Source organism: Pelodiscus sinensis, chromosome 25 (genome assembly GCF_049634645.1).
Source record: "Pelodiscus sinensis isolate JC-2024 chromosome 25, ASM4963464v1, whole genome shotgun sequence".
NCBI lineage: Eukaryota > Metazoa > Chordata > Testudines > Trionychidae > Pelodiscus > Pelodiscus sinensis.
In genome coordinates this window covers 3098261-3113999 of record NC_134735.1, presented here as the reverse complement: position 1 = coordinate 3113999, position 15739 = coordinate 3098261, and the positions used below count along the sequence as shown (strand labels likewise).

General features: G+C 49.9%; 2 protein-coding genes across 4 annotated transcripts in view; one reads left to right on the top strand and one right to left on the bottom strand.

Annotated features, from left to right (window-relative positions):
* Positions 1–15739, bottom strand: part of RNF19B (ring finger protein 19B) — a 43050-nt gene that overhangs the window by 14645 nt on the left and 12666 nt on the right. The window contains exons 3-5 of one of the 3 annotated variants that reach the window (XM_075908732.1): positions 9049–9143; positions 7426–7484; positions 3977–4539 (exon numbers count right to left, since the gene is read on the bottom strand). In XM_075908732.1, the coding sequence (XP_075764847.1) occupies positions 3977–4515 (539 nt within the window). In that variant the 5' untranslated portion in view covers positions 4516–4539; positions 7426–7484; positions 9049–9143. Of the gene's footprint in view, positions 1–3976; positions 4627–7425; positions 7485–9048; positions 9144–15739 lie in introns of those variants that run through there. The other 2 variants (XM_075908733.1, XM_075908731.1) reach the window with 2 other exon arrangements.
* Positions 7823–15739, top strand: part of AZIN2 (antizyme inhibitor 2) — a 59193-nt gene continuing 51276 nt past the window's right edge. The window contains exon 1 of the mRNA XM_075908504.1: positions 7823–7843. The gene's annotated coding sequence lies outside the window, so the exon portion shown is untranslated. The remainder of the gene's footprint in view (positions 7844–15739) is intronic.

Genomic DNA, 15739 nt, shown 5'->3' with positions numbered 1-15739 from the left:
TCAACTCTATATTTCCTTTGAAGCCTTTTGTAAGCTGCCTCTGTCTATACTATTAGCTCGTTGGGCAAACAGGACAGCCAGGTGGCATCAACTGTTTGTGCAACAAAGACCAATGTTACACAAGCCTTCAGAAGCCTGCCACAGCAACTTTCAGGTATATACTGTAGACTACTAGTGAAAAAGTAGTACCTTTGGGGACAGCCGAGGGACATCTTTATAAGGCCAGGCAGTCTCAATTAGCTTTGGTGTGTTACATTTTAAACCAAATACTCTGATAAACATCACATCAAGTAAAAGAGAGAAAATGTAGAACAGAGTTTTCTCTAACTGATCAGTAAGGCAGATTCCAAAGGCATGATGATGTCAGGAGTATGATCTGATCTATCCCTGATCTGATTCCCAATACCTACGAGGACTGTTTTAAGCTAACTTATCCTTGATCTCCCAATGAACAAGCTTTAACAGTAAATAAATCTGTACACAGCAACTGTGTACCAAACACTCTGTGTCTCAGGTAACCTGAGACAAAGAGGTTAAGCAACTTGCTCACAGAGTTTGTGATTAGATCTTAGAAATCTTTCCACCTTTGTTCTGAACACAAGGACAGAACATCCCGTAACTTCCTCGCTGCTTGGGATTGTATTTTAAGACTCCTGTTTGTTTCTGCAGCATTCTCATATACATAAAATACAGAATCCCCTCTGCCAGCCAGCTTGTGCTTATCCTACATCAGAAACCTAGATGAGCTTCCTTTAAAGAAAGAAGAGAAAATGAAAGCAACAATTGGATAATCTAGAAAGTTTAGGATGGACAGTTTTGGCCAGTTAAGACAGTTCCTCACTTAAGCAACTAGTGAATGAGTCAGTATGATTCAACATTATTCTTCCATGAGTTAGCTTCAACGTCCTAGTGCCAGCTTGGTAAAGATCTTCCTCACTGAGGAAAAGCAACATTCCTCCTTCAAGTGAGGAAATAATTTCTATCACTCACCAATTCTATTTTAGCTCTTACCAGCACACATAACAAGAGAAACACTGTACTTCCCATTATTTCAGGATAAAAATAAATTAGAGAAACAATGATGTGATCACAACTGAAACCCCCTAAGAATTTATTCTGAAACATTCTCTGGAAAGGTGGAACTTCATATCAATACTCCAACAACTCATGGTTTCACATCCCTTAGTATGTAAGACAATGCTCCCTGACTATAAAACTGATATAACAACCAGTTATTAACTGACACAAACTACAGCTTATCTACCTGGATCTATAGGAAATTGTCTAGGTATCTGCAAGACATGGAAAAGAATGGGCAGGAAGAGAATTCCGGCATGCTGGAGCCTCTGATTTAATTTAATATTTCATACTTTTCAGAACATTTATTTATTAAGACTCAAAAAAAACGTCCCCGGTTCAAATATACATAGGTCTAGTTCCAACTAGCTAAATAGAGGTTAAGTGACTTGGCTAGGTCACAAAGTGAGTCATTGGCAAGGTAATAAAAAAATCATTTAAGTTACTAGAACATGCTCCATTTTTTACAGAAGTGTGCTTCTAAGGGATGAATAGGCTTAAAACAGAAGAAACAGTCCTCTGTGTCACTGAATCTACTATATATTTGAGAGAGTTTGCACATCCAATTGTTCAAGAACTCCTTCTAAATGGTAAGAACTAGGATCACTGAATGTGGTATATAGAATCCTCTTATAACTTAAAGCAAGGCAAAAGTTTGTATCAAGAAAATGGGCTGTCCCTGGAATCGCATTGTTTCTTATAAAATCATTTAGAAAAGAGAATCACCATGCATCTAAAAAGGGCTGGATGGGGGCGCTCCCCTCCATCTAGGACTGCCCCAATTCCGAGTTTCCCCACTCTTAGTTGCCCTTGGGGGGAGAGGCTGCAGCTTTTCCTCCCCTACTCCTACCAGAACATTGCTGGCTGTTCCCCTTTGTTGGGGAGCAAGGAGAAAGCACAGAGTTTGCTGCATTCCTCACTTTGGCAGGGGAGCACAAGGGGTAGATGAACCTGGACCTGCCCCAACTGGGGGACATTCATCCCTCCTCCATTTGTGCCCACTGGAACTGCAGTGGCCATGGAGAGGTTCTTCTCACTTGGACCCCAAGCTGCTGCAGTGAGAGGGGGCTGGGTAGTCCTCTCTCCCTGGGGAAGCCTGCACACTGAACCCCTCATCCACAGAGTGACCCCAGAGCAATTGTTTAAATGAAGGATGTACATTTTCATTTCATATTGCAAAAAAAAAAAAAAAAAAAATTAATGCCCAACTTATATAGGGCATTTCATCAAAAGACTTTCCATGGGTAGGTAAGCAGCACCATCCTTATTTTAAAAAGACAGGAAAAAAGTGTGATTAAGTAAGGGCAAATGACTTGTCCCAGTGCAAAGTTTAACATGACAGTTTTATAGTCTGACCCCATACTCCCAAACATTTACACTGTTCAGTTGGGCAACTTTAGCTTGCAATGACTAATACATCTCCAGTGCTGTGGTCTTACAACTTGGTTGTTCCTTACGGTGTCCTTTAAATAAAGGAACCTACACACATAAGAAAAGCCGCATGCCCCTTTCCTTGTCAAACAGCTTAATAATGAATGGCTCTGAGGAGATGAATTGACAAACTATTACCTTTACTAGCAGCATTATTAGGGAAAAAGGTTTTTTTCTTTGCATCAGCTTCACAATTTCTCCTGCAAAGGTTTCAGTTAAAAGCCCAGGGTCCCTTCCCACATTACCAAGTCAGCATCTTGGCAGAGTCACAGCAAACTCAAGACAAACTCAACTCAAACCCCACCCATTCAACAGGGTCAGTAACTCCCTTCAGCAACTCCTGACAGATGGAAAACCCACCCAGGAGAGAGAGCCAAAGCAGCCTCCACTGCCTGTAGCAATGTCAGTTCCTTCCCCTGACAGATTCCAGGAGAAAGGCAGGATCCCATCCCTCTCAAATTAGAGACAACTTTGCACTTCCACAGTTCATCCCCCTTTCCCTGGGAACAGAATCCTTGTTCCTCCCCCGGAGTCAGTCCCACTATCCTCAGGGCTCTCCCAAAGTCAGGCAGCCCCCCAAACCAGTCCCACCCTTTCCAATGAGGAGGATCAGACCTGCTGCCCCTCTCCCCAGGCCAGCTTCCCCCCAGAGAAGGTGTGGGATCAGAACCCCCAGCCCTCCCACAGACCAGACTGCTCAGAAAAGGGGGGGGGTCAGACCCATTGCCCCTTTCCCCATGCCAGAACCCCCCCAGAGAAGGGAAGAATCAGACCCACTGCCCCTTTCCCCAGGCCAGACCCAGCAGAAATAGGTGGATCAGACCCATTATCCCGCTCCCCTGGGCAGACCCCCCCAGAAAAGGGGGGGAATCAGACCCGTTGCCCCTCTCCCCAGGCCAGACCCCCCACAATTGGGGGGGATCAGACCCATTATCCCGCTCCCCTGGCCAGACTCCCCTCCAGAGAAGGGGGGATCAGACCCCCGCTCCCCACAGACCAGACCCTCAGAAAAGGGGGGGATCAGACCCGCTGCCCCTCTCCCCTGGCCAGACCCTCCCCAGAGAATGGGGGGATCAGACCTCCGCCCCCCACAGACCAGACCCCTCAGAAAGGGGGGGGTCAGACCCATTATCCCGCTCCCCTGGCCAGACTCCCCCCCCCCCCCCGAGAAGGGAGGATCACACCCCCCCGCCCCCACAGACCAGACCCCTCAGAAAGGGGGGGGGGTCAGACCCATTATCCCGCTCCCCTGGCCAGACTCCCCCCCCCCGAGAAGGGAGGATCAGACCCCCCCCGCCCCCACAGACCAGACCCCTCAGAAAGGGGGGGATCAGACCTCTGCCCCCCACAGACCAGACCCCTCAGAAAGGGAGGGTCAGACCCATTATCCCCCCCCCCCCCGTGAAGGGAGGATCAGACCCCCGCCCCCACAGACCAGACCCCTCAGAAAGGGGGGCCAAGCGCTCACCCGCAGTCCGGGGCCGGGCACCAGCGGCAGTCGGGGTCGGCAGCCAGGCAGCGGCGCAGCATGAACTCCTCGTACTTGGCGACGAGGTGGGGCGCGTCGCGCAGCAGCAGGCGGATGTCGGCCGGGTTGAGGCGCTCGCTGCACTCGGGGCAGCAGATGTTGACGCGGGACTCGGTGATCTCGATGCGCAGGTACTGGCGCAGGCAGGCGCGGCACGAGCGGTGCGGGCAGGAGAGCAGGCGCGGCGCGTTGTCCGCCGGCTGCCGCACCAGGCACAGCGGGCACTCCAGCTCCGCCGCCTCCTCCTCGGCCGGCGGGGCGGCGGGGGGGGCCGGCGGCGGCGGCGGGGCCGGGGCGGGCGGCGGCGGCTCGGCCTTGGCCCGGCGGCGGCCCCTCACCCCGCCCGAGGCCGAGGCGGCGGCGGCCGAGAAGACGCTCTGGAAGGAGAGGCGGCGGCGGCGGCCGGGCTTCGGGCACTTGGGGGCGGCCGCGTGGATGGACGAGGAGCGGGGGGACTCGGCGTCCTTCTCGGAGCCCATGGCGCCGCCGGCCCCGCGCGCTGCCTGAGGAGACAAACGGCTTCCCCTCAGGAGGGGAGCGGCCACGGGCGCCTCTCCCCTCAGCACCCGCCCCGCGCCCAGCGCGCAGGCGCGAGGGGGCGGGGCGCCAACCGCCCCGCGTTCGTCACGTGGGGACGGCTCGCCCGCCGGAGCGGCCATTTTGGATGCGGGCACAGGGCCAGGGAAGTGGGCAAAGGCTGCGGCAGGCGGGAGAATCAGAACGCCAGGGCTATGTCTACACTCGCGGCTTCTTGCGCGAGTAAAATGCAAATGAGGCTAAGCGTGGCATATCGCCCAGCCTCGTTTGCATACCTAATGAGCCACCATTTTTTTCAGATGAGGCTCTTGCGCCAGAAGGAGCGTCTACACGGCCCCTTCTCGCGCAGGAAAACCCTCTTGCACAACGCCGTTACGCGGATTATTTCCAGGAAGAACGGCATTGCCCAAGAGGGGTTTTCTTGTGCGAGAAGGGGCCGTGTAGACGCTCCTTCTGGCGCAAGAGCCTCTTCTGAAAAAAATGGTGGCTCATTAGGTATGCAAATGAGGCTCGGCGATATGCCATGCTTACCCCTCATTTGCATATTACTCGTGCAAGAAGCCTTGAGTGTAGACATAGCCTAGGACTGGAAAGGACCTCGAGAGGTCATCGAGTCCAGTCCCCTGTTCCCATGGCAGGACCAAATACTGTCTAGACCATCCCTGATAGACATTTATCTAACCTGCTCTTAAATATCTCCACAGATGTGGATTCCTCAACCTACCTGGGCAATTTATCCCAGTGTTTCACCACTTTTTCCTAATGTCCAACCTAAACCTCCCTCGCTGCAGTTTAAGCCCCTTGCTTCTTGTTCTATCCTCAGAGGCCAAGATGAACAATTTTTCTCCCTCCTCCTGATGACACCCTTTTAGCTACCTGAAAACTGCTCTCATGTCCCCCCTCAATCTTTTCTTTTCTAAACTAAACAAACCCAATTCTTTCAGCCTTCCTTCATAGCTCTTGTTTTCTAGACCTTTAATCATTCTTGTTGCTCTTCTCTGGACCCTCTCCAATTTCTCCACATCTTTCTTGAAATGTGGTGCCCAGAACTGGACACAATACTCCAATTGAGGCCTAACCAGCGCAGAGTAGAGCGGAAGAATGACTTCTTGTGTCTTGCTCACAACACTCCTGTTAATGCAGCCCAGAATCATGTTTGCTTTTTTTGCCACAGCATCACACTGCTGACTCATATTCAGCTTGTGGTCCACTATAACCCCTAGATCCCTTTCTGCCGTACTCCTTCCTAGACAGTCGCTTCCCATTCTGTATGTGTGAAACTGATTGTTCCTTCCTAAGTGGAGCACTTTGCATTTGTCTTTATTAAACTTCATCCTGTTTACCTCAGACCAGTTCTCCAATTTGTCCAGATCATTTTGAATTATGACCCTATCCTCCAGAGCAGTCGCAACCCCTCCCAGCTTGGTATCATCTGCAAACTTAATAAGTGTACTTTCTTTGCCAATATCTAAATCGTTGATGAAGATATTGAACAGAACCAGTCCCAAAATAGACCCCTGCGGAATCCCGCTTGTTATACCTTTCCAGCAGGATTGTGAACCATTAATAACTACTCTCTGAGTATGATTATCCAGCCAGTCATGCACCCACCTTATAGTAGCCCCATCTAAGTTGTATTTGCCTAGTTTATTGATAAGAATATCATGCGAGACCATATCAAACGCCTTACTAAAGTCTAGGTATACCACATCCACCGCTTCTCCCTTATCCACAAGACTCGTTATCCTATTAAAGAAAGCTATCAGATGGATCTGACATGATTTGTCCTTTACAAATCCATGCTGGCTGTTCCCTAACACCTTGCCACCTTCCAAGTGTTTACAGATTATTTCCTTAATTACTTGCTCCATTATTTTCCCTGGCACAGAAGTTAAACTAACTGGTCTGTAGTTTCCTGGGTTGTTCTTATTTCCTTTTTTATAAATGGGCACTATAGAAAAACAGCAAGGACTATACCAACCTCCAGGAGGGGGAGGCCTCAATGTATGTCACTGGGGTGTAACGGCAGGGGGCGGGCCCCACCGTTCTCTGGAGGGGCTTGGAAGTGGGGCGGCGTGGCCCCAAACTGGCAGAGGCTGCTCGCTGACAGCTATGATGTCATCATGCCATGACATCACCGTGTTACTGACCGACTGTGACACCTTGGTGCCACGCCACGACAACGTGCCAGCGCCAGGCACTGCCTCCGCAGGCTGCAGTTCCATGTCACGGGCCACATCGGGACGGAGTGCCACAACATGCCAGCGTGCCACTAACACCTCGTGCCCGGTGGCACCTCTGTGCCGTGTCATAGTCACATGTCAGTTTGAGGCGATGTGCCATGAAACCTTCCCACCACACGACGCCCGATGATCTCTCTGCTTTACATCCGATCATCACCATTCTTGGCCACACCTTAGAGCCACATGTCAAGACGCTGCCAGCTGATATGCTGTTGCCCCCCACATATTAAGCAATTGCACACCTTCTCTCCGGGGTGTTTTGGCGCCATCTAATCAAAGCTTGGGGGCTGTTAAAAATGATGATAAGACCAGCGTCTAACACAACAAAACAATGCCATTTACAAGCAAGATGATCCCCAAAATGGCAAGACCTCCCTAGCAGGAATTTGAGGGCTATGCCAAGCATGCATAAAATTAAGTATATCACTGCCATCCTTGTTTTAAACAACTGCTGGGATCAATGTGAGATATTGTACACTGACCCCTATAATTCTGAAGGGCGCATTCTTTATTAGAGATAAGCACGTCTGTGGGATGCGCTGAAACACTCCTTGGACCATTGTTTCTTTTACATAGTTCTTAGAAAGAATAATGAAGGGATTTATTCACCCTGTAACTCTTCTCCGAGGCGAAATGTAGCCTGCCGTCTCTATCACTCCAGCACAGAACTGACAGATAGATAAAAGAAGACTTTATATTGCAACTCATATTCTTATCACATCGACGTGGAAGGTGCAGCACTACCATTTACTTTTGAGTATGGGCGTATGTTTCCTACCCTGAGGCTCTGCCAACATTGTCTCCCATTAAAAGGCAGGTCAACCAGCAGGAAAGACATTGCCTCTTATTATACTGGGGAACTGGAGCAGAAAAATCTGACATGTCTATGAAGTGCACATCAAAACAGCATGGAAAAGTTTGGTATTTCCCAATTGACTTTCAGATTGTAACCAGACTGACTACAATAATTATCCATCTGATGGGAAGAGTAGAGCTTCGTCAATACCTTCTAGACAACAATCATACTGTAAGTATCTTCTAAATAGCTGTGCTAAATTTGCATATTTAGACATTTATTTCTCTGGATATAGGCCTCATTTGCTCCTCCCTGGATAAGCAGCAAGGCTTTGTGAGACAAACCTGGGTATGGCGGGGTGAAGCAACCGCGCTCTTACCCGGAGCCGGAGGAGGCTCGGGAGCCAAGACTGGCCAGCACCCGCCATAGTCAGGAAGCAGTGGGGCTGGATTTAGAAGCCCAGGTCGGGGAAGAGGGAGGGGCTGTGCGGGGAAGAGACTCGGACGGCGGAGGTAGGAAGTGGCCCAGGGCAGGGTCGCGAAGCCCATATGCAAACGAGTTTAGGGGCATCACCTCCGTTTGCTAGGTTAGGGAGTCATCCTCCCTACCTTAGGGCCATGGGCCGGGACTCAGGAGAGTGGGTGGGCCTGGGTCCCCCTACTCCGCCGTTGGAGGTCGGATATTGACGCCCAGGCCAGTGCGATTGTCCACTGGGTGTAACTGTCAAGCGAGACCAGATGGGAACATACTCTGTGGTGGGTTATAAAGGTAACAGACATCACAGTAAAATGGGTGGTTGAGTGAGATACGAGCCAGAACGTCTTACACTGGGGCTGGAACTGAGAGCCCCGAATTCAAATCTTGGGTTTGACTTCCATATATCCCTCTGCACTTCTTTTCCTTAATAGCCTGCCTTGAGGATCTCAGTTATCTGTCATCCCGGTTGGCTGCTGCAGAGCTGCCATTGCTCACCAGCCATACGGCCAGTATTTCGAATTAGCTTCACTCTGGCCTCTCTGCCATAAAGACCAAACCCATGACTTTCACCTATTCACATGGCTTGTATTAAACTCAGAAGTGGCTAAGGGAATTCAATTACTATGTGGGAACACAAATCCTTGTATTAAGATGGCAACCTAGCATGAAAGCCAAAGACATCTCGTCTATAAGTAGGAAGTTGAGTGTGAAGGATATCTGCTAACATAACTAAGAAAGGGTCAGAGTCAGGCAACCTGCCTTTTACCAGGCTTCTGCACAACAACAACAACAATAATATTTATTCCCATTTTATAGATGTGGGGACTGAGGTACAAGGAAAGCAAGTTACCTGCCTTAGGACAATCAATGAGTTAGTAGAAGAGCCATCACAAAAAGCAGGGGAAGGAATCAATAAACAGAAGGGATAAAAATCATCTCTCTTTGGAGCAAAAACCAACCTTTAGCTGAAAGACACCAGGAAGAAACTTCTAAGTGTAGGTCACTGCATGATTGCTCTTTTCAAGCTTTCCTGTGCAGCAACTGGTCCAGACTGCTGAGGGAGGCAGTATATTGGACAAAATGGATCACAGGTCTGATTAGCTATACTATAGCAATGTCTACAGTCCTGAATACATATAAAATTGTACCACTATAATTATAGCAGCGTAGTTAAACCAGTACAACCCCTAGTCTAAATCCAGTTATATTGGTACGAGAAGATTTGCCCGACATTGCGCGGGTCCTTCACTCAAATAAGTTTTGTTTATTGAAATCATTGTTCTGGGGCGGGGCTGGGGAGGAGGGGCTCAGGATGCAGACTGCCCTGGGGAGAGAGGACTACTCAGCCCCCCCCTCACTGCAGCAGCTTGGGGCCAGGTGAGAAGCATCTGTCGATGGCTGCTGCAGCAGGCAAAGCCGGGGCAGGGGTGCATGTCCCCCAGCTGCGGAACAGACAGACAGACACACAAACAACAAACTCTCTGAAATATATAGTAGATAGCTGTTGCTTTCTCCTTCCTCTGCCCCCTGCTGCCCCAATGGGGTTATAGGTGTCCCAGTCCCCATCTCTGGCCCCTGCTGCCCCCAGTGGCCATTCTACAGTATACCGTCTCTCCTACCAGACCCCCTTTCCATCTGATGAGAAACAATCACATTCCAGGCACATCCCATTGTCCTGGCACAACCAAGCCCTTACCTATCTTTAAGTTATGATAAGAGGAAGCTGCATACCAAATTTGTTGGTCCTAGCTCTTACTGTTTAAGAGGAAAAAACTGAAAAAACAACAAATGGTCCTGCAGCACCTTAGAGACTAACAAAAAATGTAGATGGTATCATGAGCTTTCGTGGACATAACCCACTTCATCCGAAAAAGTGGGTTGTGCCCACGAAAGCTCATGACACCATCTACATTTTTTGTTAGTCTCTAAGGTGCTGCAGGACCATTTGTTGTTTTTTCAGTTTTTTCAGTTACAGACACACATGACTACCCCTCTGAAACTGCTTAAGAGGAGTTCTGGAACAAACGGATTCACAGACGGCTGGACAGACAGACAGATGCATGTTTCTAAAATAGATGGTAAAATAAACATGCCTTATACCAGTATAGCTACTCTCATTTGGGAAGGGAGATAAGTTAAGACAGTAGAGCTGAGTCCACATTCATTGTGGCACTGATTTAAACTATTTTAGTAGGAAAAAATCACACTCCCAACTGAAATAGTTTAAGCAATACAAGAATTGTTGTAAGCCAGGGCTCAGATCCTAATGGGATACTGAGCTCCCGCTCTCTTCTACAACTCAGTCATGTTCCCTTCCTTCGTACAAGCTATATACTGTACCTGGAACATAGACAATTTCATCCCTGTTACTGAAAATTACAATGAGACAGGCCTGATATCCCTGTGCTAATACAGGCACAAAGAGAATCAATGTGAAACACATCAGCTGGCCACCCACTGACTTGGCAGAAATGGCTCTTTATTCCATATGCCAGAAGCCATGACACAAACAGAAAGGAGAGAAGCCAGGGTGGATTTGAGCAGATTTTCAAGGGGATCCTTTCATGTATTTTTAGTTGGTTGGCCATGTTCCTCTCCCCCTCCACCCTTAAAATCCCTCAGAATCTTTGCCCACCTTTATAGTCCAGAAGGGATTCAGCTATTTCCTAATTCTCACCAATACTAGGGACTTTTGATGCCCCGGAGCCTGCCATGGTCCAGATATGCCATCTATTTGAAACTAAAAGACTAAGACAGGGTCAGAGTCATGTACCCTACTTTTTACCAGATTTCTGTATAAGAAATAATAATTAATCTGCTATCTATTTGAGAGAGTTTGTGCATCTTTCTGTGTGTCCATTATTCCGTTGGTGAATCTGTTTGTTCAAGAATTCCCCCTGAATGGTAAGAGTTAGGACTACCAAATTGGGAAGGCAGATTCCTTGTATCATAATTTAAAGCGAAGTCAGGGTTTGGTTGTGCCAGGAAATGGGATGTGCGTGGAATGTGATTGTTTCTCATCAAGTGGAAAGGGGGGAGGGTGATAGCAAGAACAGTTATATTGTAGAAAAAACACAGGGGGCCAGCAAGCAGGGGGGAATGACAGTTATACTGCCAAATGACCACAGGGGGCAAAAAACGCCCCAGACCTAGGAACCAACTGGCAGGTAGGCTACACAGCCTCTGCTTCCCCAGGCTGGCCCTAGGAAGCAGCTGGCAAGTCAGTTGCACGGCCCCCTGCCCTCACCCCAGTCCTGTTTCCTGCAGCCCCAAATCCTCAGCCCAGGCCCTGAACCCCACTCACCCGCAACCCTGACTCCTGCACACTTCCAGCCTCCTGCCCTGAGCCCCCCACATCCCCAAGCCTTTGCCCTGACCCCTGCATCCCCACACTCCCAGCCTCCTGCCCTGAAGGACCCAAGCAATGCCAGGGTCAATCTAGTATTGAATAAAACAGCATTTCCATAGCAATAGAGCTGTTTCTTTGTGGAGAATTTCCTCAGCTTTAGGAGTTCATAGACTCCCCTTCGGCATATTCCTGACCCAGGAACAGTTTAGACCCAACGGTTTGTTTTTATTCAAACGGAAAATAATCCTTGTTGGGAAGGAGTAAACAAGGAAGTTTGCTGTTAAAGGAGGGAGCTAAGGGGAAAGTCTCCTGGATCTGCAGATCAGCTTATCTACACCTAGGAAGTTCTGTACAAGAAATCACATGGCTTTCTTGGGAGTGGCCTCCAGTTGTGGCTGTTTGATATAGAAAAAAAAATTAGGGAGATTTTAAAAGCCTCAGTGACACAGACAGCCAAACCCATACGAGAGGGTCAAATTCTGCTCTCAGTTACACTGGCATAAAACTGGAGTGACGACTGACTTCAGATCGTCCGTCTCTTCTCTGCTTACATGAGAGCAGGGTTGGACGTAGATTCTCGTAGCTGCCTTAAAATGAGACCTCTCCCATGGAGCCATAAACCAGCAACACCCTGCAGTGCTGTTGTACTGACCCCTTTGCCATGGTCCCATCCTCCACGGGGCTGCGCAGCGTGTGGGTCTCTCTCTCTATTACTGTACAGCACCGCACACAAGTCAGCGACGTGGGGGGGGAAACGCGGTAGGTCTGACACGTCCCTTCTTCCACCCACCATGTTGTTTTCCTGGGTTCCGATGAACTCACACCCAACGGAGCGATTTGTCAGAGTCACAAGGCTGCAGGGAGGAAAGCCTGTGAAAAATCCCCCTTTGTAAGACAGAGAGTGAAAGCAGAGCCAGCCTGCCAGGAAATGTGCAGCTCGCCGGGTTAGGCTGCACTGGGGGGTTGCAAAACTCCCCTATCGCGGTGGGGCCGGTGCTGCCGAGGGAGCCGGGAATGCCAAGGACACCTTCCCACCAAGCCGGAATAGTCGTAGCGGGGCCTTGTCAGACTGCCCCGCCAGTTTGGCTTTGTGGCATGGCGAGTAGAAACTCCGGACCCCGCCCCCCCTCCCTGCCTAGCCACAGAGTGCATGGCTGGCCTGAGTGGCAGGATGGACAAAAAAAGTCATTAGGGCTGAAACCTGCACTTGGCTCCAATGGTGTGTCATGAGCAGCACTCCTTTCCTGTAGGCTAGCGTGCGCCCTCGGGGTTCCGCCCTCCTCCCCCGCCCCGGGGCTGGGACAGCTACCAGGCGGTCACAGCCCGTGTCCCCGTGTGGAAGAAGTTCTGGGGAAAATCCTTGCTTATTCATGAAGGGACCACAGAGACTAACTAGGATCTCGATGCTGGGTCTGCTGCTGGCTTCCAGCCTGCACCGGGGCAGCCCCTCCGCCCACAGCAGCCACAGTAAGGCGACGTCTATACTGCTTCCTTCTTGTGTAAAAGCTCATGTAAATGAAGCATGGATTAGCATATTGCCGTGCTTCATTTGCATAATTAATTAGGGGCCGTTTTTGCGCAAGAGGCTTTTTAGATGGCTCCTTTTTGCACAAAAAAACCCTCTTGAGAAATGGCTCTTGCGCAAAAAGGAGCTGTCTACACAGCTCCTTTTTGTGCAAAAGCCTCTTGCACAAAAACGGCCCCTAGTTGATTATGCAAATGAAGCGCAGCAATATGCTAATCCGTGCTTCATTTGCATAATCTTTTGCACAAGAAGGAAGCAGTATAAACATAGCCTAAGAGCAATGCTTACTGGGGAACTAGTTTCCCGTTCACACCCCTAGCACAAGGGTGGTTTAAAAGCTCGTAGGAGCACAGCACAGAATCTCGCCCAAAGTCCCTGTCCTAGAGAGTTACAATCTCTGCTGTCTTGAACAAGCCACTTCTCCTTTCTTTAAACAGGAATGATAAAACTGACCTCCGGGGGCGGTTAGGAAACGTCACTGTTTGTAAAGGGCTTGAGGAGCCTTAAGAGAAAAGTGCTTTGTAGGTACCAAGTACCAGTAGCAGTTATAAGAGTTGATGCACGATGGGGTCACAACCTTGTAAGTCCCCCAGGAAGAAACCCTGCATATAGATGACCGGCATACTGATCATTTCAGAGAGCGGGCTGACATCACGAGGCCATTGTCTTTTCCTGGACAAGGACAGGGAGAGAACTCTGTGTACCATTTCTATACGAATATGCTGTTTCTTCCAGTTGTTTCATGTCCAGCTTCCCTCCCATGGAACTTTTCCACATGAGCAGATGACTCTGTTGTATCCTCCTGCTGTCTGTTCAACCAGGATTTACGTTCTTTTAAATGAGGAACAAAAGGTGGGATGCAGGCACCCTGGGATCAGCAATTCAAGGCTCCTCAAAATAGCCTTCCTTTGCCTTCCCTTGCAATTACACGCCCTCTCCTGCATAACGCGCACACAGCGCAGCGAGCTCTTCACGCCCCTAAAGAAGATGCTGTTGTCGTGCAGTCTCCTGGGAGACAGACACGCCACCGGGAGAAGGGCTGGGAAAGCAGTGTAATCAGTGTTTACAGATCAGGCCTGCAGACAGAACGCCAAACACTGCCTACCTTTTTGCTGATCCCAGAATTAGTGGTCATGCCAGGGGACATGCAGTGAGCCCCCTCAGCCTACCTGGAATGAACAGATCTTTCCTCGGCGTTAGATGGATGAGAAAAGAGTAGGGCAGACGTGCTGCAAAGTGTTGGGAGCAAGGGAGAATAATCTCAGGAGGGCAGAACGAGGGGGCGTTCCGAGTGCTGTCAGCAGCTGATCCAAAAAGTGGGAGGTGGAAGGGTTCTGGGTGGGAAGACCACGGATAAGAGGCAGATGTCTTGAGTTGCACAATTTCCTCCTGGGCTGCCTCCCCAAGATCTGAGCTAGCGAGGCAAGTCTGCCTGGGGGTGCCTAGGTGATCAGTGTAGACATGTTGAAAGGAAACTGGAACACAGATTCAGAGACAGCGATATTCTGTTCTGTCTGGCATGTACAGATAAGGAGCAGCAAGGGGCTGTTTAATAATTTGATATTTTACCTGTGTCTGTAAAAAAGGGTTTCCTTTGGGAACGAGAGCACAGGTTGTTCCGATTCCTGTCTATGTGTGGCTCATGCACTGTCTGGGTGGGGTGCAGTGTCCTGTCTAGCAGCAAGAACCACTTACGAAGAGAAGAGCGAGTCTGCTCTGTGGGCTTAACTGAGAGCCAGCTGACTTGTAGCTCAAGCAGTAGCGGCTCATGGACTAAGCTCTAGAGGGCCCAGGTTTGATTCTGCTTGCAGGTGACAGAGATCTGCCGGTGTTACATATATACCTGATGTACTGTAGAAATAGCATAGCCTTCCCGCTTGATTCTCCATTGCTTTGTGAGGGATTATTCCCATTATACGGGATTATAGGCAGAATGGTTTAACCCAATAGCAATCTACCCTTGGAAGCTAGTCTGATACAGATAATACAAAGGGAGCAGCGAGACAACCCTCTGACCTAAATCATTGCCTGGACAAAAGGATGGATTGGTGACAGCATGAATACATGCCGACTAATGACTTGAGCAAACCCCGCATGCCTGTTGCAGCTGGTTTTGGCTAAAACAGGCCTGCACAACATGCGGCCCAAGGGCTACATGCAGACCTCAGGGGCTCACTGTGTGGCCCGTGCCGACTACGGGCGGTGCAGCCTCATCCGATCGGCCGGGCAGAGGAGCGGAGCACTGCCGGGGACGGGGGAAGCGTGGTGATTCTCGCTGCCGGGCTGCCTGCATGCAGCTCCGGCACGAGGAGGCGGGGGGCGGGATGCCGGCAGACGCCTGGGATGCTGGCGTGATGTGGCATTGTGATGTGACGACCGCTGAATTAAAAAAGGCTCCAGCAGCCCCACAACCTAGAAGGCAGAAGCCAGGTAGGGGAGGGGGCAGGTCAGGAGAAAGGGGAAGGCACCAAGGGGCAGGGTGCAGGAGAGACAAAAGTGAGGGGGCCAAGTGGAGACTTGTGTGATGTTTTGTTTGTTTGTTTTGTGCTCTGCTCGGTATTTTTGGGAGAGCATCCCTACTCGTTGCCCGCAGCTGTTTTCTTTGGGTAATATGGCCCTCGCTGCTTTCCGAGTTACACAGGCCTGGGCTAAAAGCAGGTGGGGATGGCAAACCTCCTCTTAGCTCAAGATGAGGCCAAGCCACAGAGAAGGCAGGGAGGAGCCGGGCCATTGTTCAGCTCTTGTAGTGCGCGCTCCAAACCACCTGACGTCAGAA